This window comes from Strix uralensis, chromosome 24 (genome assembly GCF_047716275.1).
Source record: "Strix uralensis isolate ZFMK-TIS-50842 chromosome 24, bStrUra1, whole genome shotgun sequence".
In the NCBI taxonomy this organism is placed as follows: domain Eukaryota; kingdom Metazoa; phylum Chordata; class Aves; order Strigiformes; family Strigidae; genus Strix; species Strix uralensis.
Window position 1 is genome coordinate 6,141,559 of NC_133995.1, and position 24,471 is coordinate 6,166,029.

General features: G+C 41.6%; 2 protein-coding genes across 9 annotated transcripts in view; both read right to left on the reverse strand.

Moving 5' to 3' along the window:
* USP49 (ubiquitin specific peptidase 49) lies at window positions 1-17,512 on the reverse strand. Of its 8 annotated transcripts, XR_012632167.1 has the most exons (8): window positions 17,372-17,512; window positions 15,026-16,436; window positions 12,384-12,588; window positions 10,349-10,457; window positions 9,327-9,532; window positions 7,976-8,547; window positions 6,729-6,786; window positions 1-721 (listed from the first exon to the last, which is right to left on the reverse strand). XR_012632167.1 is itself a non-coding variant. In XM_074893841.1 (6 exons), exons 2-6 carry the CDS (start codon window positions 16,406-16,408, stop codon window positions 8,357-8,359), a joined length of 2,094 nt encoding a protein of 697 aa, XP_074749942.1. In that variant the 5' UTR covers window positions 16,409-16,436; window positions 17,372-17,512; the 3' UTR covers window positions 1-8,356. The 8 variants fall into 8 exon arrangements, 2 of the variants coding, with proteins under 2 accessions (XP_074749942.1, XP_074749943.1); XR_012632168.1 differs by lacking the exon at window positions 6,729-6,786; XR_012632165.1 differs by having other exon boundaries at window positions 1-6,786.
* The window catches only part of MED20 (mediator complex subunit 20), a 26,112-nt gene continuing 19,020 nt past the window's right edge, over window positions 17,380-24,471 (reverse strand). The window contains exon 5 of the mRNA XM_074893855.1: window positions 17,380-17,516. The gene's annotated coding sequence lies outside the window, so the exon portion shown is untranslated. The remainder of the gene's footprint in view (window positions 17,517-24,471) is intronic.

Genomic DNA, 24,471 nt, shown 5'->3' on the forward strand with positions numbered 1-24,471 from the left:
TGGAATTTCATTTTTTTAATAAGAAACTTCAGCTTACAAAAACAAGGTGTAAAAAGAGTAAAGATTTACAAAAAAATCATAAAAACATGATTTTTATTTCACACCCGAAAGACAAAGGAACAAGTCCAGTCCTGGGTTGTAAGCAGGACCCATCAGCTACTTATTCAAAGGAAAAACAAAACTGTGACAAGCCCTAGGTAAACTCTAACCACCAGAAGGTTTCCTGGGTAAATGTCCAGATGAGATAAAGCTGGGACACTTCCTGTAAAGGAGCGATGACTGTGTGTGGGAAGCAGCAGCCATTTGGTGTTGCATAGCATTTTAGTGCCCTGGACTGGGGCTGCAGCTTGCCAGTATCAGCTTTAAAGTCCAGCTGTGGGTGGTGAAGCTGCTGGGGGGACAGTGAAAGCACCACGCGAGGCTGATGGAGCCACGGCTGCCATTTACTCACGTACGTTACCCGACAGCTCCTCCAAGATGCTGTTTGTGGAGCAGAATCACTTCCCAGCCCTGAGCGTTACGGCAGTAGGACTGCAACATGGCTTCAGATTCTTTGGACAGTTTACGCACGGGGTTTTAGTTTAAGACATTCTTCTGAAGTAGCGTTGCCTCCATGTTTCGTGGCCGAGAACTGCCCCCTTACCTGCCCCAGAGAGAAACTCATTCCACTACCGATAGAGATTCTTAAAAATGCTGTTTTCAAAGCGGGTATTTTAACATCCTGTAAAGAAATGAAGTTCTTTTGAAGTATGAGTAATCCAAGTTAGGCAGAAACAGTTTCTGCAGGAAAAGGGGATTAATTAGAACATTAAGTCATCTTATAGTTAATCTTAGTTTTGATTTAGAACACACTAATCTCCTCTCGAGGCCTGGGTTCAGGCAGGGGGCAGTTCATGCAGTTAAGTACATAAGGCTGCCATAGGTGACTTACTGGATGTTATCTTAACGAACCTTGACTAAAATAAAAGCTGCTGAACCTGCGATTAGGAGCAGTGCACTTCCACTGAGCTGTGAGACAGCTGGACAGATTGCCAGAAACATTCAGTAATTAATTGGATTCTCTTGTCACTGCTGCCTGGGAGTGTCCTTGAAGCAAAGGCAGTCTCACTCATGAGCACAGCATGGCACACATCAGCTTAAGTCATTAGTGACTTAAGGACCAGAAACTTGAAGCAGAAACTAGAGGCTGTTCTAACTTAAAGCCCCCATAGAAGTCACTGAAAAAAATCAGAAAACCCACCCAAGCTCCAGCCTGGCCCCTCACCCGAGAAAACAACGCAGCATTTCACTCCTGTTTTCACAAGGGCTGCCAGGGGGTTTCATACTGAGGGAAAACTGCTCATCTTCTATCTGGCCTCTGCCAACAACACCCTTCCAGCCACCTTAACTTAGAGCGGGATTAACTTTTTTTAAAGTGCTGAAAATTAGCTTTAATTCTGCCCTTACTCAAGTCAAGAGTGAAGCTTCCAGGGCATTAGCAGAAGTGGGGTCTCCCTGGCAGTGTCCCCCCAAGCCCATCGCACCTTACGGGAGCTCGCCCGGGCTGTGCTCCTCTCTGAGAAGCTGTTTGAAGTTTCTAAGCTGTTTAAGTTTCTTTTATGGAAAGGCAGACCTGTAAAAAAAAGTTTTACTGGAAACAAAGTTATTCCTTTCCTGTAAACTGCTCGTTAGATGTATAGAAGGCTGTGGCTTAAAGAGTTTGTGACTGCTTAAACAAAGCTGAAGTTCAGCAGGGAAAAAATAGGACCTAATTACATGGGCTCTAGGTTGCCAGTGGTAAGTTACTGTAGTTTACACATCTGATAGACTAAGCCAAAACTTGGGTTTTCACGTGGAAATATGTGGTTCATCTTGTAGCAGTAGGAAATAGCCTTAAGGGCCAGGCCTAGTAACGCCATTTAATAAACGAAGATGACACTTACTATGAAAATGCCATTCCTAAATCAGAGGTGTGGAGTTATGCAGCCCAAACACTACAGTGACTGTGCAAAAGAGGAGCCTTGCGGGTGGTTATCCTCATTGCTCTGCTGCTGATTCCGTTCAGCAGGGGCCTGTGGTGACGTTACCCACGTGCGTAGCTCTAGCCTGGCCATGCTATCGTACATTCTTGACCCTTGTCCAGCCACCAACACAACACGGATTTGTACTGACACAGATTATCCCCATGGTATGGGTATGGTTGTCTAGAGGAAATAAGGCTAGCCTAAGTACTTCACGCTTAACCCTGCCCATGTTGAAGGGATGTGGGTGTTCCTCTTTAGCAGGAGCAACAGTCAGAAGCCCCATGCTCCCAAAAAGAGAGGCTCACACAGAAATTGGTGGTAAAGCAGGAACAGAAACAAGAGGAGGTCTTTTCTACTCCAGTCCTAGTTTGACAAGTCAGGGCGCAGCACTTGCGCGTGGGAAAAAATCCAATTCACCACTTGCCCCCTCTATTGGAAGTCTGTTAATCAAGACTAAAAATTACAAATTAGGTAAAATCATCAACTGTATCATGTCCTTTCTCACTTCCAGTTATGCAAAGCATTTACAGTGACGTCGTGGGCTTTAAGTAGGTAGCTCCTTTACAAAACGTGAGAATTTGGGGTACTGTTCCTTAGGAACTGTAATATGTAATGGAAAAGCACCATTGTTTTGCCAGTACGAGGCTACTGATCAGAGAAAGTTTTTACCACAAAAACTACAGGAGGTTGCTGCTAATGAGACTGCGTTTGGATTTTGTTAATGTCTCTGCCTGCAAACACGCAGTGCTCTGACACACAGCGTCCCCTTGGCAGACGCTTCCTGTCTCATCTAAACTGAGATCACGGCTTACTGCTGTGGTTGGCTTGGCTTTGTTTTTACTGGTCATTTCATCCACCCCAACTCCTTCCCTACTCCCAGCCTGCACAAAATCAGTAGTAGGGCAGTTCAAGAAGAACCCTCAGGGTACAGCACTTTGTAACTGCAATGCATTCTTGTATCCTAGAACAACAAATAGTTAACAGTGGTTAAAGTCAATCGTGGCCCCCCCTTTTTTTTTTTCTTTTTCCCTTTTTTTCTTCTTTTTCCCCCCTTTTGGAAACATACATTGCAAAGCTCATTTGTATGACTTAAGAACTCTTTTGAAAGAATTCTGGCTCACATGTGGAATCCATACACACACAAAATAAAAATCAGTACAACAGAAGGAGCAGCCTAAAAGCACACCCCTAAAATCAACTGAGACAAATAATCACTAGTTGGCACAGGTAACGTACGCAGCGTTTGATCATTTAAACGTGGTTTTATAAATTTAGAAGCTTGCTACAATGCTTCACATTCCCATCTGCAATAAACAGGTATCAATATTAATGTAACAGACACCAAAAAAACCGCTGAATTGAGGTTTTATATTCCCACAGGCAATAAATTATCCACCTAAATCCGTCCTACCTGATCTCCAAGCCGCTGAAGGGATTAGACGCACACAAAAAGGCAGTGTTCAGAGCTGGTGCTTGGGTTTTACTATTTACTTTGAAGAAGGGACACTTGGCCACCTTACACACTGTATCTGTTGCATATTAAATTTACGCAGGCATTACCACGGCATGCTTTTGCTCACGTGTGGAAGGATTTACTAAGCTGCTAAGAGGAAGCCTGTGCAAACACTGCCATGACAATGGGAATGGTATTTTTTTCTTTTCTAAACCAGCAATTAGCATTAGGTTTGTAACAGAAGGTGCTTCCCAAAGCTACAGCTACTCTAGCAAAAACCCCACTGGAGTTTTTATTCCTTGCCTTATGCTACATGCTCTGACACACGTCAACTTACTGACCAGACTGGAGGGGCCTGGGTGACGTAAGAAAATCTCAAAGGCCAAATCTAATCCTCCTTTGAACAAGCTGTTATGTGAAGTATTACAAATACTGAGATTTCAAACATGTAACACTAAAATACTAGCTTCTGAGCTGGCTGGTGAGCTTCATTCACATACAGAGACGAAATGTAAAAGTGTCAGTGATACTGAGTACTTGTAAAAACACACAAATCTGCTGCTTCGGTCAGGAGGGGGGAATTCACAACTTATTTCCCAACGTTTCTGTCCCATGCAAAATATTATTGATACAAGGCACCAAATCTAAGGAGTCATACAAAATTAGTTCACAAAATTGTACTGGCAGGTAAAGCTAAACTCCCTGTCTCTTGCTTACGTAGTTCTCATTCTGCACCACCACTGACTTCTGCTGGAGCTCGTCCCAGGGTAATCTGGCAACAGCCAGAAGTTTCATTAGTCTCTCATTGGGATGCAATTAAGCATATTCAGGCCTGGGGATGTTACAATCAATAAAAGAGTTTCTAAATTACCACCAGGACAATATTTACGCTAGAAGCCTTGCCTTCTAAAAGCAAAAAAACCTCCTGATAGCGAGTCCATGGGACACACTTAATGCTTTTACCATTTCCAATTTTATTCCTACACTCAAAAAACCATCTGGAAGTCCCTAAGTGGGGGTGGTACTGCCACCCAGAAAAGTTTGATGTCAAGCATTTAATATGCATTATTCCATTTGCTGCCTCATATTATCCATTTCAAAGCCAGACCAGAGAATTGTTCTGGTCAGAACTAATGGAGGAAAAAAATTGTTTTTTCCAGTGCTTTGCAGAGAAACTGTTTTTGCAGTATGCATAGTGGAATACAGGCAGTAAAGGGATAACATAAAGGCAAATTTATGTAACTAACTTGCTAGTGGAATAAAGTTAGCTAAAGAAAGTGGTTTCCAACAACTACAGCGGATGCTGTATCATACCTGGCCATGAATACATTACGATTCTTCATTCTTAAAAACGCAAAATTAAGGAATGCCAATTTACTTACAAGTTGAATGGAATAAGGGTACGTTGGGAACAGTTCTGTCCCAAAGACTGCATGCTCAGGAGCCTGACAATCTGCCAGCATACAGTGGCTTCCTATGCCCTCGGACAATAACCTGCAAGGACCTCACACTCGCCCTGAGCATCTCCCAAGGCAACTGACTCCTTGCTACAAGACTGGAACCCCAGTCCAGGAACCCCACTACTCAGAGAAACCAATTGTGCTCCCAGTCGAACCAAAATAAAGTTTTTATGTTGCAGACACTTAGCTTGCAACTCACGACTGTGGCCACTGAACTCCACGCACGAGTTAAGTTACATCATCTGCCTGTGTGTTTGCAGAAGCAGAGCCTAAATCTGGAATTATTCTAAATACGCATCGGTGTATTAGCAGGATTTGAAGCCATACTGCTAAAGGAGGGACAAAGTTTGCTTTACAGGCTGCCCTTTGTCACTTAAGTGGGCTTTACTGTAGTTGCAAGTAGTATTTCCATCTTACTGACGTAGAGAGGTAACTTCCAATCAGAATTTCTGGCAAACAGGACACTATAAAACAGTGTCCACCATGGAGGGAGCACTGGGCTATGCTTATATAAAGAAGCCTGCAGTAGACAAATATAAACCAAACAGCATAAAAAATGCTATACGCTATCGCTTCCAAATAAAAGCTAAATATTACAGAAACCTCACAGTGTTGGAAAAAGCAAGTTTATTTACTTTGAAGTATAATTCATTCCTTCCCTATCAGGGCAATCATTTTTCTGACTGCAGTATCTCCACATCTCAGCACAACTAGGCTAACGTCACATGGAGAGGCCACTAATGTCAAAAGATGTCACCAGCAAATGCTACAAAATCTGCTCGGGCAATCAGATGCAGCAACGGCTACAGGTACGCTCCCAGCTCCCCACTCGATCCACGTGACAACTGTCTTACACCTGAATTCGGATATTAACGCAAAACACTCAGTCAAAAGATGAGCGTTCATAGCGAAGAGTCTCGGCTCACTGCAGTAACTAACGCTTCGCCTTTTATCGGATTTTTATACAAACGGGGCCGGCGTGGCTAAGGGATTCAGAAAGTGAACGTACCATTTGGTAGTCATAGCAAACCATGACTGTCATTTAGAAGAACATAATCCTCTTAAAGGGTGGGTAGGCCTGGAAGGACAGATGCATGGGAAAAATACCAGTTTTCCCTTCCACCTCTTCGATTAAAAAGGCAATCTTAAGCACTATTTTTCCTTTAATTTTCTTTTTGAGACACATAGTCTTCACAGAGCTTATGTTTTGCTCTGGAAAAGAATCCATCATGTATCTGATAATCACAAGCACTTGATTTTGATTCTTTCAGGAATGTCAGCTTTTATCTGTTCTGAACGCAACTCGGCGTCCCCTGCAATCAGCAGTCACATTTACTGGATCTCAATTTGGCCTGTTGCATTTTTATTAATTTTATTTACTGGTAGCACAAAAAAAATTCCCTACCTAGTAAATACATAGATATACAGACATTCGTAAGAAATCCTTCCAGACCTTGCTACATTTTAGAGAACCAAAACTAAAACTTTTTAATCAGTTCCCATAGGACTGTTTCAAATTGTCTTGTCCCCCAAAAAATAACAGTATATGATCTCAAAACTATATTTAATTGTCAAAAAGACAGGTTTTGTAGGCTCAAAAAGCAGCATGTTGCTCAGACATACGATAAATGGGAAACTTTAAGGACAGAGGAGACCTAGCATGACACTGTGCTCTGACAAAATAAAAGTTTCTTGTTTGATGTGTTCATCTCTGCATGGCTGACGTGATTAACAGCAGCCAAAGTAAGAAAGACCGATTTGCTCACAGGACAGGAGATTAGAAGTCACAGTAGTGGCATTTGGGAAACTTACCTCTTCACCCCCTCCAACAACAACGTAGGGTTGTCAGTGTGTGTCTGATGAGCAAATGCTGACAAGAATAAAAGAAGAGGGAGGAAGAGAAACACACTTTCAGAACTTCTCTGCCTGGAAATGCAACCAATTTTTTTGAAGAACCTCATATTTTAGATTACTTCACCTTTAACCACTTTAAAAAAAACAACTGACCATCAAGATTGAATGACGTCACGTCTCTTTGCAGTTACATATTCAGATTTGATTAAAACATGAAATGTGAACAGCCCAACCCCAAATTATAAAAACACCTGAGGTACAACTGTAGGCTGAGAAGTGACTATAAATAGTCAACTAAGGCCCTATGTTTCTCATAGAATTCTAAAATCAAGATGATTACAGATACAGACATTTTTGTAGCCTTTCGAACTCAACACGGAATTTGAGATTTAACTACATTCTTTCCCTTTATGTCCCAGCAGAAATAAAGATTTCACAGGCTGAATTCTGCTCGCGACACCCGTGCAAACCTCACTGCCTTCAGTTAGTCTGGGCTTTGTGTGACCACTGCAATTAATGAATATTCCATTACAGAAGCTGTAACAGAAGCTAGCTGTGTCTCCCACCTTTGTGGTATTACCACCACCTTGTTCCCCTGAGGAAAACAAGCCACATTTGTAAAAAAGTGCTAGTTTGCCAGTGTAAGATGCCTCCATGCTACCTGCTTCTGCTGTCACAGCTGTGCAAGCCAGGGCTCAGACTTCTCGATAATCCTGATGACCAAGTTATGCCAGCAGAAGCCTGTAGTATAGGCTTTATTTTTGCTGCCACTGTAAACAGATATGACACACAGGTACATTCCTGTTTTATTACAGGGTTTTGTTTTTTTAAACAGACTTTCTCCGGAGCAGAACTGTTTTAAAATCACATTCCTAGTGAATTCAGCTGCCAATTCAGTTCAGCCCAGAGAATAAACCACCAAGTGTGCCCGCAGCCCCAGTAACACTGAGAAAAAGAGCTGTTGACAAAGCTTGCCAGCCATGGGTTTGTCCTCAGCTGATGGCAAAGAAATTGGTATCACAGAGATAGCTGAGGCCTGGGGGAATATTTTCTCTGGTAGAAGAACGTTAAACATTTCTCCAGCAAGAATGGCGCTCAGGGCAGTCAACTCCATCTATCCAACAACCGTTCAAATTAATACCTGGGTGACTGTGGGATTCAAACCCTGGAAATGTGAATGGCAATTAAAGGGCAGGGTACTATACCTGTTCCTTCTGGAGTTTTATCAGCATTACTAGGTACTGAAGGTTTTTGAAGCCAGTTGAATGCTTCTATTTCCTGGTTGTGCTCATTTGTTACACGCCTTACGCAATTCCTTTCTGATACGAGATGAATGATATACAGCATCAAACTTTCTCATTTCATTTTGTGAGCATAATTTAACAACAAGATGCTTTAAAAACAAGATTCTGACTACAATCTTATGTGTCAGAATTGCACAGCTCGATATGCTTTTCCAGGCCCTGGCCAGCAAACATGATGATCTGATCCCCTTCCTGCAGCGAGCCTTTTTTCCTACAAAGAGGAAAGATGTGAACGCCAATGGTTTTAAAAAACAACTGTTGATTGAGTTACAGAGCTCCCCATCATGGGAATGTCAGTCTTCTGTCCTTATCACTATTTTTGGACGGCACCTGAGCTTGGAGTTGTTTTTCTGAGATTCTTGCTTTGTCCTGCACTGTTCTTTGAGTGTAAAAAAGAATGTAGGCCTGGGTTTTGCACACCTCCTCCACGCTACATACATTCAGTTTGGAGTCATTGCAGTGGACCCAAAAACCTAGGAATCAAAGTGAGAAAGAGGACGTTAAGGGAGGCATAATTCCTTCTGAAGGCATTTTGGAACTCTTCATAGGAAACATCCACAGAGAAAAAGGGCAATGGAGGAGAAAAGGCTTCTCTATCTTTTCCTCTACAGACAGTTTAGAAAGGAGTTTCTAATCTGGAAAACATTTTGGTCACTTCTGTGCTGTTAACAGAGTTTAGAAATACCAAATCATAATTCAACCAATTGTATATTATAGCACAAAAACTCAATTAGGAGAATACAAATTCCTTGGAGATAACCAATTTGTACCTCTTTCTCCACAAGTCAGAAGACGGACTCAATACTAATTCAGCTGCAGAAAGAGACTGCTGGAAATTCACAAAAACCCCGCGGATGTTATTCATGAATAGTTCCTGTCCAGTTTCAAAACACTTTCTGTTTATCTCATCATCCCAAGGATACTGAGAAAAGACACCCAGCTGGAGCGGCTCCATGGATTTACATCGCAGGAGAAAATGAAGCATTCATGCTGTTAACAGCAAGCAATAAAAGGCATTCCGAAGGGCCGCAAAGCAAAGAGCAGCAATCTGTAGCTTTATGCAAAAATAAAAAAAAAATTTTTTAAAAAAACAACCCCATGCTACTAGCAATACATTCTGGGAAACAAACTACCGAATGTCAGGAAACTTGATTCCAAACAACTCTGATCATAAAGCTTTACAACACCCTACGTCTGTGGAATAAAACACGAGTTTCTTGAATTTGTTTCCCCCGTAACAAGGCACACGCACCTCCCTCTGTGTTGTAGCAATATGCTGTGTAGTGTCCTGAGCCAAACCCTTTCCCGTGATGCATCACCACAGCGGAGAGGTCATAGACAAAGGTCTCTTTGTCAAGAGAGGAGAGAGAGTCCCTGCAGCAGTAAGGTTCCATGTTTAATACCTGGTCAAAGAGGACATGGACCCCAATCTTCTCACGGTGATTACGTTCAGACCACCTGCAAACACAAGGGCACAAATCAAAGACTCGGGATCCTGCTTCTCGACAGTGGTACAGGGCTGCGGGAAGATGCACACAAAAGTAGCCACCGCTAAACAACTCTGAAGAGCTTTCCCTGCTAGGGTCAAGCAGGCATCATAGACTTTTTTCCTTCTCTTTTCACTCTAACATCTGCTACAGTCATCTTTCGCATACAGCCGATTCCACCATGGATGCCCATTTGTTACAGTCAGGATATTGCTGAGATTTGCAACAGCTGAACACAAAAAAACCCCAAACACCTACTGTGACGGTCAAACAGCATTTAAAATACTTTATATATTTACTTTTATAATATACTTTTATATTTATAAACACCACACACCTCAGTTGCCTATGCCAACCATTTTAGAAACATTTCATAACATTTTGAACTTTGTCTGCTACATTGTATTCAACAGGTAAATACATAATATTGACATTTAACTATCAGAGGCTTCCAGCTTCAACAAACATTTCACTCATCAGTTCACCAGGCTCACAGCCACAGTTTCAAGTTGCCTGCAAACTCAGATACCACTGAGTACAATTCAAGGAAATCCGCATTAATTTTCACAAAATGTTGTGTGTACAGTAGAAAACATGCCACAAACAAGCTACTGATTGTAACGTAAGTAGTGCTCTGAGAGGGTATCACACATCTGGTTTGGGTAGAATGGGTATACACGTGCATTCCCCAGAAAGCGACAGAAGTTATGGGCCCACACTAATTATTTCTTTCCAAAAAGACAGAGGCAAGTCACTCGCTTGACGTTACACAGTGTGCCCCACTCACCTGAATCGTTTAAGGTGCAGTCGGAGGACCTGAGGTAGTCTGTAGATCATTAACTGCTTTTTAGCTTCGCTCAGAACAAGAGGTTTAGGAGAAGACTTTCGCCGTTTGCCTAGCCAAAAAAAAAAAAAAAAAATCAAGGCAAAGATTGTTAGGAGTGTAATAAATTTTCAGAAGGGGAAAAGAGCACATTATGAACTCTTTTTTTTTTTTTCCCACTAGCAGTAGCCCAGCTCCCATGCACTCAGGATGGACATGCAAGTCCATCATTCCTTCAAAGAGCAGGAACTTCTCTACGATCGACACTCACACGTTTAAAAATACTTAAACTTTTTCACTTTTGTGATGCTCATAATCGCACAATCAGATACCACCTTCAAGCTGCTCACGCTGACATTTTGCTCTGAGAAATACACCAGAAATATTAAGACAGTTAGGGTCAAAGAGAGCTAGGGTTGTAGTAGTTTCAACAGGCAAACTGACATTGTATTCTGTCTACTACTTTGATCATCTTATACCACTAGAATAAGGCTTGTAGTAGCAAGCTTCACTAGCTCAAAAATATTAATACAAGTCAGAGGAAAATGCTTCCAGCAAGGTTGGAACCTCTCGCAGGGTTTCTGCCTGCCCAAGAACGTAAAACAACTGCTGAACCAAAACTGAGAAGAGGAAAAAAGGTTCCTCTTCCCAGTGATTACTCTTTCCAGGACACTGAACATACGACTGTACCAGGAGGAAGACAGGTGGCTTTCAGAGCTTCCAATAAGAAATGTACCTGTTAATTAGATTTCTGCACCTCACTGCACCAGTTCAGAACAGATGGGTTGCTCCTCCTCCGTCACGTCTGACAAGCAGTGCCCCCAATAGTTTTTGGCACCTAGATGCAGGCTGGTTGCCTTTTCCTGATTTTTTTTTTTTCAGCTGCTTATGTTTCCTTAGCCATTTAACTCTGAAGTAACTGTTAAAATTCAGGCTTCCACAAAGAATCAAACAAAACGGAGTTAAGAGGAAGCTGTACTCATCCATATCGACACTTTGTGAACATTGTTTGTGAATCAGAATCTGTTCAAATGATAATTGGCTTTGTTTCAAGAACATCTAGTCAACGATTACTTCCTAACGCTTTGTGAAGATGTTTGGTAACAGATTTGCAAGTTGATAGAGAACAGATCTCTACAAATATTTGCTACATCAGCTGTTTAGTTGCAATGTAAGTCAAATTATTGGCATTTTCCTCCCAAGGGGATGAACATTTGCCATAAATACCTGCATGAATAAAATTTCAAATCCAGCTTATCAGGGTAGCTGAGCTGCATGATTATGCACAAGGCTGAAATTATTTTCAGGCATATAATGACCTTACACTCAGACCTACTACAGGAAAGCAGAAGTCATCTTCTAGCTGAGCGCAGCAAACACGGGCATTCATATTAACGGGTAATGCATTAACCCGAGACGCCCAGAATAATGTCAGTTCATTGCTTCTTGACAAAACGCCTACAGAGAGACAGAAACTCTAACCTGGCAGCAGACCTTGAGAATTCTGCATTTGTGATTTCTGGCTAATTGATTCAATTCTGGTTCTTGATTCAATCAAGAACAAGCAGCATACAGATGACTTGTTATAAAAGCCTTCCTGCCATGCAGAGACGAGCAAACCATAGGGGATAAGGTTCCTTCTTTTATCTCTAAATCCAATCCCCTCTCCCCCAAAACATTCTTGAAGTTGCCTTTCCCTCCAACACAAGCAACGAGAGCAGTTCTGAACAGGGTCACATTAAACCCTTAGTAAACTGCACTGCTGAACGGCAGAGATGAGAGAAAAATGACAGATCAGATCCAAACTGGTGCCCAAAGGAGCAGAAGCTACCAACAGGAGGAAACAAAACAGCATGAGCAGCAAGGAAGAATGGAGTTTCCCTATACATATAGGCCACAATATATGTTTTCAGACACACAAAACACGCATCAGAAACCGCTCACTCGGAAAAACAGACGGTGCTTCTAATGGCAGAGACAGCAGCAGCATCTGACTTACTGTTGCACTGGTCGCACGCATATATCCTCCCTTCCAGAGCTTCGGTCTCGGTGAACTTGGCCAACATTTCTGTCAGCATGCACTCTGCCTGATTAACAGGGACGATCCCTTTCTCGATAGAATGATAGCGCTCGGGGAATTCCAGGGAAAGATCCCAAAAGGGCTCAACGGTGTTGGATTTGTAGTTGCACGTTATGCAGGTGACCTGGGAATGAAACGTGTAGACACAAATGAAGTTATGTACGTGTACACCCGCAGACTGGCATTTACATTCACATCTAAAGAGTAAGTTTATGCCCAAAATGCAGTGCAGTTTCACAGACATAAAGCTGATCTGTGAGTCAAGAGAAACACCACTTATTTCCAGTCTGAAAGCTAAGTGTCCTGCTTTCAGCTGGGATAGAACTAATTCTTTTTTTCCCTTCCTTCTTAGTAGCTAGAATAGTGCTGTGTTTTGGATTCAGTATGGGATTTGATATGAGAAGAATGTTGATAACATACTGATGTTTTTAGTTGTTGCTAAGAAATCAAGGACTTTTCAGCTTCTCATGTCCTGCTAGGGCACAGGTACACAAGAAGCTGGAAGGAGAGTGCAGCCAAAACAACGGACCCAAAATGGCCAATGGAATATTCCGTATCACCTAACGTCATGCTCAGTGTATAGGCAAGGGCTGAGTGGGAAGCTCACTCTGGCTTCCAGGACTGTGGTTTCAGGATTCTCTTTCCTCTGAGATCACAAGTCGGGAACAGGCTGGGCCTCGGTCAGTGGGTGGTGAGCAATCAACATTGTGCATTACTCGTTTGTATTTTCTAATATTACTATTTTTATTACCATTATTAATTTTATTTCAATTATTAAATTGGTTTTATCTCAACCTATGAGTCTTCTTACCTTTACCCCTCCAACTCTCCCCCAATTCCCCAGGGGTGGGGTAGGGTGAGTGAGCAGCTGCGTGGTGTTTTGCTGCTGGCCAGGTTTCAACCACGACACTAAGTCTATCCTGAGCAAATAATTTGAGCTACTTTCTCAGTTCTCAAAAAAATGGAGACAGTGTTCACCTTTATGGGATTTACTTCCTCAGATGAACACCATTACAGGTATAATACCAATTCACAGCTGGGTAACAAGCACTTTGGATCTGTTTTCTAGTACAAAAAGTACACACTAACATTTATCACGCAATCTTCCTTCCACAGTTTCTCTACTTTCCTCACATATTTCAAAGTGTATAATTCCTTTAATGTTTCATCTGCTAACTGTATAAAAATTATTCATGAATGGAGCATGAAAGGACAAATTTCAGACGCACTTGTTTTCCCATATCATGCCAAAGTATATAAATAAGAACAGCAGAAAAGTTTTCAGTTAAACACAAGAGGCAGAAAGGAGGAGGTAACAGAACCAGAGAGCAGATCTGGTCAGACTCTGTGTTATTGTGAGAACCATCCACCAGAAACCAACTTCCAACCTTGCAGCTTCATGCACTAAAGACACCAGCAACTTCAGGATGGATCTGTAGCTAGCAGATAGGGAAGGAAGTCTTCTGTGCATAGAGTGGTTTGAAATTAAACACAGTACAGGTACACAAGAGTTTAAAAAGTACAATAAATAGCTCAGCAAGTTATTTATAGTGTATCACAGTAGCAGATAAATGACACTGATTTGTGAATACCTTCACACTGTTAACAGAGACCTACAACTGAACCTAGAACACTGACCCGAGCCCACAACACACCATCATCCAGAGCCAAGAGCCACAACTGAATGAAGAACGTTTAGTTAAGAAGGCCACAAAAAGTTCGTGCACTGCAGAGACGATTCAAATGAACCACGACTTCAAGCATCCTTTCCCTGAAAAGCCAAAAGCTTTTAACTTGAAAAATACACCTTTTAATCTTCAACGTGCATGTAATCTCTTATGAGGGGTAAGCTTAGTAAGACTGGCACTGAGAAGGATGATATAAATAGTCATGAGAACACACACATATAATACACTTCATGGTCTGATCTTGCAAACACTTGAGTGTCAAGTTATGCAGATGTTTCATTTCTCCTGGAAAGCAAAGGTAGTTGAGGACTTTCAAAGTGCACTGGGCTCTCGGGGTCTGCCTTGTGGGGAATAACACATTTCAGACAAGGGAACAGCACAGGAATAAGAGACTGAGCAGCACGACAGGCACTTTCATCTCCTACAGAAACGTATGTTAAGCATGCTCAGTATTTCAAGATGACTTTCATATGCCTGCTAAAAAAAATTGTCACAGAGAGCTTATTCTTTAGAGCACAAGATGACTGCCCTCTCTGTCCTTCATCATATTCTTTCTAGCCATGGAAATAAAACCAGGAAGTGACAAAACTACAAAGATGCTTTAAAAACACGGTAAAAACTTAAAACGAAGGGCTCAGAACTTCTGTACTTGTGCAGATTTCATTCTGAAGTGGCAGAAGTCAACTGAATTTACAATACACATGACAAGTATCAACAATGCTGACAACCTGCACAGCAACCCATCAGATTTCTTTCTCAGAAGGTGCTCCTAAGCAACTCCTCTTATGTACCTGGTGGCTCCTCAAGAACCAGAGCCTTTGCTCCTCAGTGTGAACAGCTCCAAGTGATTTCTGGGTAAAAACAGGTGCATACCTGACTAAGCAACTGCCCGTGAAAAATGGTGTTCACCACCTTCAGGACCTGCTTGGTGAGCTTCCTCTGTGAGAAAGGGATGAGGATCCTGCGCTTCGTTCCTTCCGACTCCAGCTCCTGCTGTACTTTATCCAACAACTCGCAGAGAAATTCCTGAGCATCCTGCTGATCGTAACCTCGAAACGCCGGGATCAGACTCCACACAGAGTGCAGCATGGCAAAGGGGGACACGAGCGCCCACTTGCCAGACCACATCACTCTGAAGAGGGTGTGCAATTCGTGACAGAGGGAGATGTGCTTTGAACTCGGTTCCTTGGGCTGTATTAGTTCTAAACTCCTGCTTATTGAGGAGCCACCATTTAAGCCAGCTGGCAAGCTCTGCGTGCCATATGATCCCACTTTGTCAGTCTTCCCTGACTCATTAGCAGCAGACCCATTTGCCAATTTGCCAGGCATCCTAGACTTCCCATTCACAGTTTTAGCTAAGAGTTCTTCTGTTTCACAGAGATCAAGTGTCAAAAAACATTCTCTAAATTTCTGGAGGTGACTGAGCACTTGCAGAATAGAATTCATATAACATGTGTTTCCCAGGTTCCTTAGACCCGTTACCCCGGGAGTCATCAGAGGCTTACGCCGGATGGAATAAAACTGTTTGAATCTGCTGCTCTGCATCTGCCGTGAGGTAGGGGAAGCGGTCGCCACCTCCCTGAATTTCCTTGGAATCAAGTTCTCTCTGTGCACGTGAGACAACAGCCTCGCACTCTTCCTCGGAGGAGTGTTTGCCAGCTCCTCCAGGAGTTGTCTCTTCATCTCCTGCCGCCGTTGCCTAGCTGCCTCCTTCTTTTTCTCCAACTCCTCCATTTGTTTCTTTTCTTTTAATTTCAGCTGCCCTCTAGAGCTCTTATCGAACCAGGTCCGCAGCGCCTTCGCAAGCAAGGACTGGCGCCTGTGCCAGAGAGCTGTAAGCATCTGAGATTGTCCCTGAGGGGTCCTTTGATGGCTGCACATGTCCTCTCCCAAAGCCATTGATCGCAATGTCCTGCCACTTCTTGTTGACGGATCATGTTTTTGACTTCTAATTGCTGACAGAGAACTTCTCAGCAATTTCAAATCACCCTCTGGGTTATCATTCAAGACATAATCTTCACAAAGGTAACAAAAGACATACAGATCATTAACTTCCATTGCCAATGGATGCCTGGTTTCTTCAAAGTGTTTAAGTGCATGCTCCTCGATGTACCTCCCACAGGCTACGTGGGAGCACTTCAGACAAGCCCAGATCGACTCAGTTGTCTGGCAGTCCACGCAGTGCCACTTCTGGGGGTTCAGGATAGAGTGGTCCTGGGCGAGTCGTAGCCGCCCAACATGTTTGCATCTATCCATGTCTTACAGAAGTCTTCGCTGCTTTGACCTTGGAAGGCAAAAAACAGAAAGAAAAGGAACTTAGAGTCACTATACATATTTAAAATGATCTCTTTTGTACCAGCTGTAAAGACCTATAAAAATACAGATGTCGCATCTTGTCAATCCCAACTGGTTTTCCCTCAACCAACTACATAATTTCTGCACACGGTCTTTTAAAAAGCAGTTTTTAGTACTAGCAAAGGATATTGGATTGACAAGGTCTACAGAATAAAACTGTGTATCTGTCTACTAAGGACGGCCCAGACAGCTGCCAGCACGGCTTACCCAACCTGAATGGCTCGCTTCCAAGGAGAAAAAGATTAATTCAGTCCACACACATATTTGATCTTTAGCTGCCCTCTTGAAATTGATACATACAAAATGAATTTGGAATCGGAATGCATGTCATCAGGAACTACACTGAGGTTACCAACTTCTCGCAGAAGCCACAAAAAAACCAGATAATTGTCATAACCAGAGCATTTGCAAGTCTGCAGGCTTTACATGCTACCCTTGAATTTTCTGATTTCCCACAGCCTCCTAAACATTTTAATGTTTAAGAAAATCATCAGGGAAAAAAAAAAATGGAATGTCTAATACTGTGTTATAGTAAACCTAAAGGAACGTCAGCATGTGGACATGTTTGCATGAGCATGCATAAACAGAAAAAGCAACTGATTTATTAAATTACTATATTGAAAGTGAAGAGAAATGAAAGCAGGGATACTAGAACTAGAAGGCACGAAAAGCTTTCACTCCGTGTCCTGCGTCCATATGTTTTATAAAAGATACTCAGCCGTACAAAGAGCACAACTGAACCACCACACCACACGCCAGCGCTGTGGTTGCTTTTGTACAGACCCTCCAATGCTCCGATCCAACGGGAAGAGATCGGGGCGCCGAAACAGCCCCCAGACCCACTCGCTCACACACGCTACTCACGGAGTCATGTCTAAACATCCTTTCCTCCGCCACGCAGCATCCAGGGCACGGAACATCCCCATTTCAGCCAAAGGAGTCTTGGCGGTTCTTCGAGAATTTAATTGCTACTTAACTCTTCATTGTAAGGCAGCACAGCTTCAAAGCCCTAGAGAGAGAATATTCTTGTGATGCACACAAACTAAGAACGCTGGCAGGGTTGGTTTGGAACACGATTAATCCCCTCAGTGCAAGAGTTACTGCGGAGAACACATTTATTACAGAGAAGAGAATTATCTGGAAGTCAAAGCATGAACACACCTAGGGAACCCAAATACTCAGATGTTAAGAAACGTCACATGGAAGAGACACTCTGGAATTTCATTTTTCTGCTTTCATTTTCTGATAATCTATAAATCTGCTGATCACATGTAGCCTCTTCATCATAAGTCTTTTGTAGTGGATGACCCAACATATGGCAGAGAAAAAAATCTGACTTAAAAAAACTGAGCAAAAACGTGCACCTCCTGTGATCACTTCAATTTTGGCTGCTTCGATAACTTGGTGAAAGAAGGGGGGAGGAGATGGGGAGAAAGAAAAAAAAAAAAAAATCTGTCCTGAATTAAATTTCATCTCTAGATGATTTTTCAACCAATAAAAATGAAGTAATGAATAGTTGTCAAGTGTGAACTGCAACAAAATAAGAACTACAGAGGAAAGAAAAATAGGAAAAACCTGCATTTTGCCAAAGGGAGAAAAGACTGTAAAAATGTATCTGTTGTAATAATCCAAGAAAGACTAAATTAACTTGCTTACAAATCTACGACTACAGCACTTGAATACAATACAAAGTAGTATTAGGAGGGACAGCAATAATAGGCACAAAGTGGTTACAGATGTCACAGAGAGTGTCAGATCTGGCATACAGAATATTTAGTTAAAAAAATATCATTTTACGAGGGGCAAAGTTTAACATAACGAAGGCCACAGCATGCTTTCCCAAAGCTTTAGGATAGGTATTGAACAGTTGCCTCGATTGGTATGCAGAAAACCTATCCGATCGGGTTAAGAAAACATATTTTTAGCGGTCCCCAAATTACGCAAATTTACTTTAATTACTATCTTTTTCCAGTGACACTGCTGCTAAAGATGGAATATGTTAAAGAAAAATCAAAGCTCTTCTATTCTTTAACTCTTCTCCAGTTCAGATTAAAGCACAAGTGGCCACTTCAGAATTTATCTCCACAGAAGGATTCTGCAGCGTCTAAATAACCATTTTAGCTGTTTATTTAAAACAGTTCAGAAATCTGACACACCTCTCCTTTGGGCTGCATTCATTCACTCGCAGATCCTAGGATCTGGAAAGGCACTTTTGGCAATCCTAGACTAAACAAAGGACTGATTTGGTCTCTTCCTTCCAAGTTGGAAACATCCCTTCCCACCTTCCTCTCACCTTCCTCCCTGACCTTTTTTCCCCTCTTTCCTCTTTATTTTTCTGCTCAGGTCTTGATAGAAAATTGTGGAATAATCCCGTCTAGCCTTGGTTTGACCAAGTGGCATAGATTCCAGCTTGAAAGAGTATAGACACTATGGTAACATTGACAGCCTTCATTTACATAAAAGAATACTAATTATGTTGTATCATCAACATCTGTGATTCTGCTCACTGCCATATGCGACAGTGTTGGGAATTTAACCCTTGAGTCTCACCAGCACAGCCGAGATTTGTACCGTGTAACAAAAAAGGGGCCTTATAAATACAATTTTCTAGAGAGCGATTAAACAGCTGCCAAGCGCAGTCGCTCACCAGCTCTGCAAGGTCTCAGGACCCAGTATTTTCAAAGAGCACTGAATTTATCCTCAATTTCCAAGGAAAAAGAAACAATGCTGATATGTTGCTAGTTTCAGCTGGGTAACAGCCTACAAGGAAATCAATCACACACCAGATACAGTGCATTAAAGAATCATGTTTAACAATGAAGTAGGCTGTCAGTATATAAATTACAAGCCTTTTGTCAACTGCTTTTGCTTTTCCTGTGTGGGCCAGCAAGATTTCCTGTTTGAAAAAGGAAAGAGATTTTAACAACGTTGGTCAGCTAACAAAGCAGCTCTGTTACACCTTAATTCAGTAATTCTCAGCACAAAAGCATCTTTGATACTGCATGTGATATTCCCCACCTGTTTCTCTTTAGGTATCTATGGATACTTCCCTCGCAAATCTAAGCCCCAATACCATACACGCTTGGCCGCTCTGCAAGTTCAAAAGAAACGGTGTTTATTTAACCCAAACCACTTAAATGATACGACTTTTCAACTTCCTCAAATAAGATCTCCCGCTTGTCATCGGTGTGGTTTTCGTGTCAAAGCTGAGAAGGCAGAGCGGGCTGCCGGAGCATCTGCATTGCTCACGACAGCGCGCAGCAGGCTCGCTTTCCACGCACCTGGCTGCCGCGAGCCGAGCTTCTCCACGCGCCACGCTGGAGGATTTCTTCTTCACATTAAAGACGCCAGTTACCGACTCACATTTTTGACCCCTTCCATGAAAAAAGGATTAAAATTGGCTCTCTCGCATTGTGCAACACGTGTACTAAAGGCAGCTGGAGTGTCTGCAGGTTCAGCCCTGCCATCCCACAGGCAAACAGACTGCTAAGTCAGTCACTGAAAGACATGCACATGACTAAGAACAAAATTTCTTCCTCTCTTTTACACAGGTAAACAAATAGCTTGCCACAACCTACCAGCAAGAATAAAAAGAACACACTAACAGGAGAAATTACGAAGCTCTGATTAAAGGAAAACACCAAGATGAGTCAGAACCTGTAAACAGTTGCACAAGGGGAAAAGAAACCTTGCAAAGATTACAGGGCGGGAGCTATTTCAGATATTGCAAGAACTGAACAGACATTTATGTGGTTGATGTGACAAGCCATGAGCAACAAGAGGGTTTAATGATGGAGAATTAACACCTTACATTTTAAGGTCTTGGAAACAAACAGAACTCTTCTCTCTGCAATTACAGTATATCAGGTTTATTTCTTGGTTTCGCAATTTTTTTCCACCAAGGTAGATCTCATTTTAAGAAATATCTATAAACTCGTCCTTTCTCACCTACTTATATCTTTTTTTCTCCAGATAATGGGTGGGGGGAGGAAAAGAGGGGAGGAGGAACAACTTAATTGCTCCGTATGGAGAAGAGGTACCAGAGGAAGCATGGAGCTGCACTGCAATACAACTAAAGATGAGTTAAAACTGAAATAAAGTAATAGGAAATAAAAGGAAAATAAGAACACTAGTTTAGCCAGTAATGTTCTAGAGACAATTTGAAATTTCTCACATTACAAATCACTTATAGTATTTAAATACTGGGTCAAACACTACTTACTTTTTTTTTTTTTGCATAGCTCATAATCCTGGAAAAACTTATGGCAAGATCCTATAACAGCTTCAAGAACCAAACGCAGCAGAAACAATTTGGCTCTTGACCCTAAAAGGGTGTTAAAATGAAACACATGACTTTATTATGTTTCTTTGTACCATTGTTACACATTTGGAAACTGATTAAAGACATCTGTACAGATCTGTTGACACTAACTACTTTCTTTTTCTAAATAAATGTGCACCAAGCAAAAAGAAAAGTTTCGGGATCAGGAAAGGTGCTAGATGTTTAGCCTTGGAAACTAGATGCATCTTTCATTTGTCCAAGAGTTGATTCCAGAACAAATAAGAGTTTTCAGTACTGACACAAACTCCTTTAGCTGCAGTCTGGAAATCATCTTTAAGGACAGGTGGGACGCTGAGACTGAACGATTCTTTCATTCATTCATCCCTCTCCTGGGAGTGGCAAAAGTGAAACACAGCAGCATTTCACCAGTCCATCGGGAACTGGTATTGCATTAAGTAAAGCATGTTTGCCTTTTTTTTTTTTTTGTTTAGTTTGTTTTATAATACTGTAGGAAAAAAACTTCCTTAGATATTCTTGTTTTCCATCAAAACCACATATCCTACACAAATATCCTGCATTTAATCAAATAGGTTTCAAAATCTTGGATACAAAGAAACAAGCACCTTCCACTCTCCCCTCCGGCCCCAAATTTCACATGCAACTCTAGAGGAGAATTTCTAGCCTGCTGCACATACTCAAAAATGCAGATTAGGAGATATTGGAGAGAATATATTGGCCAAAAATTGCATACAACTACTCAAAAACTTTATTCTTCCGATTATTTTAACCTACCCATTTGTGAGGAACCAATTATTCAACCAGATGTCTAATGAAAACATGTAATCTGAGCTGCGTGGAAGATGGTGAAAAAAATTTCCTGCTCAAGACATTCATGTTCCTCTGCTAGCAAGAGCCGTCCGTGTACGCACTCACAACAAAATCCTGTATTTGCTTCTCAAAGCCACTAGCAACGACACCTTTCAAACAGAAAAACTCATGTAATTGATACTCCATTAGAGAAGAGGAATTGCTGCACAAATGAGCGAGTGACACCACCACATCACCTGAGCAGGTATCCTCTGTCCTTACAAAGTCACTGCACGGTCCAGAACTACTCACTCAGTAACCAGAGCAAGGAAAACATCCAGAAAAACAGGCAAGAAGCTCCTTTTGCTTCTCTTTCTCCAAAGAGTCATAGGCTTGCCTGGGCAGGAATGGGTTTCTCCCTTGACTCCTCTAGTTCAAACCCCGCTGGTTTTAGACTTTCAAATTGCATCTCTAAAGAGTAACAATAGCCCTAGAGATTTTTTCAATTATTCTGAAAGCATATTTTCTTGAAAACTGTCAGCTTTATATCCTACAATTGCTGGATTCTCTCTATCCAGGATGACATACTATCAAGTTAGTTACAGGCAAATTAACACAGCTGACAAAAAAAAAAAAAGAAGGAAAATACACAAGGAAGAGTTACAGATGATTCAGGATTCATCATTTCTTTGAAAAGACAAGCAAAGCAATGAATTATATATCTACTGCGAATACATGAATAAACCACAATTTAAAAGACAAATAGACAGGAGACTTGAGCTGTGACAGCAAAAGTGGTCACTGATCCCATCGCCCTCCTGGCCAGCCCATTTCTCGAGCATCAACCTCCTCACCCAGCCAGAGCCCTGAAACACAGAAATCATCCACCTGAACCCAAATCTTACCAAATTCTGAAACATCCCACCTGCGCACACCCGGAAGGTGGCCGGTGTCCTACAGGAGTCATGACAAGCTCAAAGGACTTCAGCTGGTTTCAGTCGCTCAGTACGGGAGGACCCCCCGCACCCCACCACGCTGTTCCAACTCTGAAGCTGTAATCACAAGGGAGCTTGACGAAAATGTGACTTTCCTGCCAACTTTCACAGCGAGTTCTGTTTTATTAACTCCTTCAAGTTAATTATAACTATGTCAATGTTAAACTGTTTCTGGGAGCTCACACTGTGCTGTAAAAATTTGCTCTAGGCTCAAACCCAGAATCTCGGGAACCAGTTTTCAAAGAAATATTTAAGTCATTGAAAAAAAAAAAAAAACAGCCCACAACCAAAAACCTCAAAAAACCCAAAGCACTCAAAAGCACAAGGATTAAGAAAATCCTATTTCCTGCACTGGCATCCTTGGTGGGAGTAAATATGACTTCTGCAGGACTTTGTTCTCTGAATCATCTCAGGAAGCTAAAATGGGCAAATATTGGTCCATATCTAATTTTAGCATACAACACAGAGCACAGACACTACAATATATTAAGTACAATTAGGTCCAAACATTTCTTATTCCACAGCAAAAAGTACAAGGCTCCAGGGGGCCCCAATTTGTCCCTAACACCCACCCACCCACCCACAAAAATTGATCATCCTCCTCACGAAGCTCAGTTCACATAGATTTAGGGGGATAACTGAGAGAAGATAAGCATTTGCTTCACGTTTTGCATCAGTTGACAGATGTAAATGTCCTAAATGTATCAAATTAGAGATGTTAAGATCTCATTACCACAACCAACCGGACATAAAACATGTCAAACACCAGGCAGCTACAAGTAGCAGATATATATGTATATATATATACACACACAAAAAAAACATTTACAGGTACTATCTGCTAACAATTTAACCACCAAATCAATCAGACAAATTGCTAAAGCTGAATTCAGTGCTCAGGGAATGGAGCCCTAGGGAAGGAGCAAGGATTAAAAAAAACTTTTCTTCCTAAAACTCTGGAATTTTAAGTACTTCAGAAAAAAGTTTTAATGTCTCTGAGACTGTTTTAAATATGACTGGTGTACTTAAATCTAAGGCCTCACATAAACTGAAATGTGCTGTTAACCCGTCTACACTAATCAAGATTGAAAAGGATGTGAAGTGTTCCCCAGTCCCTATTCCTAAAGTTAAGTCAATGCCTGGAACAGATAAAATAACCTCATCCTGCCTTTTTTTGCTGTTAGGGCTTGTTGCACTTGGTGAACTGGTCTAGCTACACTACCCAGAACAACCTTTCTGCAGAGATACACTCTCTTTACCAAAGAGGCTTGCTGGCAAACTCTAAAAAGTCAGAAAAACCACCAAACTCCTTTTGTTTGGTTAGAATAAATTTATGACTAAAACAAAAGACTTCGCACTGCTCGCATCCTCAAAGAGCAGTAATCCATGCTTTATACAGGCCAACAAATAGTTGCAAATGTGCATGTGTCTTCTATCCACATTCCTTCCCGATGAAGATCCTCTTAAACAAGAGACAGTTCAGCATTCACTAGGACTGGATCCAGCCGTTTATGGTTTGAAAGTAATCACAGAAAGGCAAAGGGAAGGTGAAATTCTTCAGTTCACAAAGCATTTTAATACAGACTTCCTTAGAAACTAGCTCTTCTATTATTTACACTGCCATTCAAATTCTCCAGCCATACAAGTTTAAACTTGGAGGTTTTTAAAATTTAAAGTATTTTAAAGACGAAATATGAATATTCTTATTAAGGCAAACTCACACTGTTTCTCACCTAAGTGCAAGAGATGAATAAAAGTGACTAAAGCCTCAGGTAAAGCCCCCAGCTACCTGTAGTTTCAATTTTCACCTTTTGACCTTAGCTTTAAGAATAGCTTTTCAATGTGGAATACAACTGGTACTATTTATTCTTTAGGGTTAC

Coding starts and splice junctions, on each gene's coding strand:
- USP49 (XM_074893841.1), bottom strand. CDS start 16,408: ATGGATAGATGCAAACATGTTGGGCGGCTACGACTCGCCCAGGACCAC. Junction 12,589..15,025: donor ACGGGCAGTTGCTTAGTCAG/GTATGCACCTGT, acceptor TTTCATTCCCAG/GTCACCTGCATAACGTGCAA. Junction 9,533..10,348: donor CTGCACCTTAAACGATTCAG/GTGAGTGGGGCA, acceptor TTGTGTTTGCAG/GTGGTCTGAACGTAATCACC.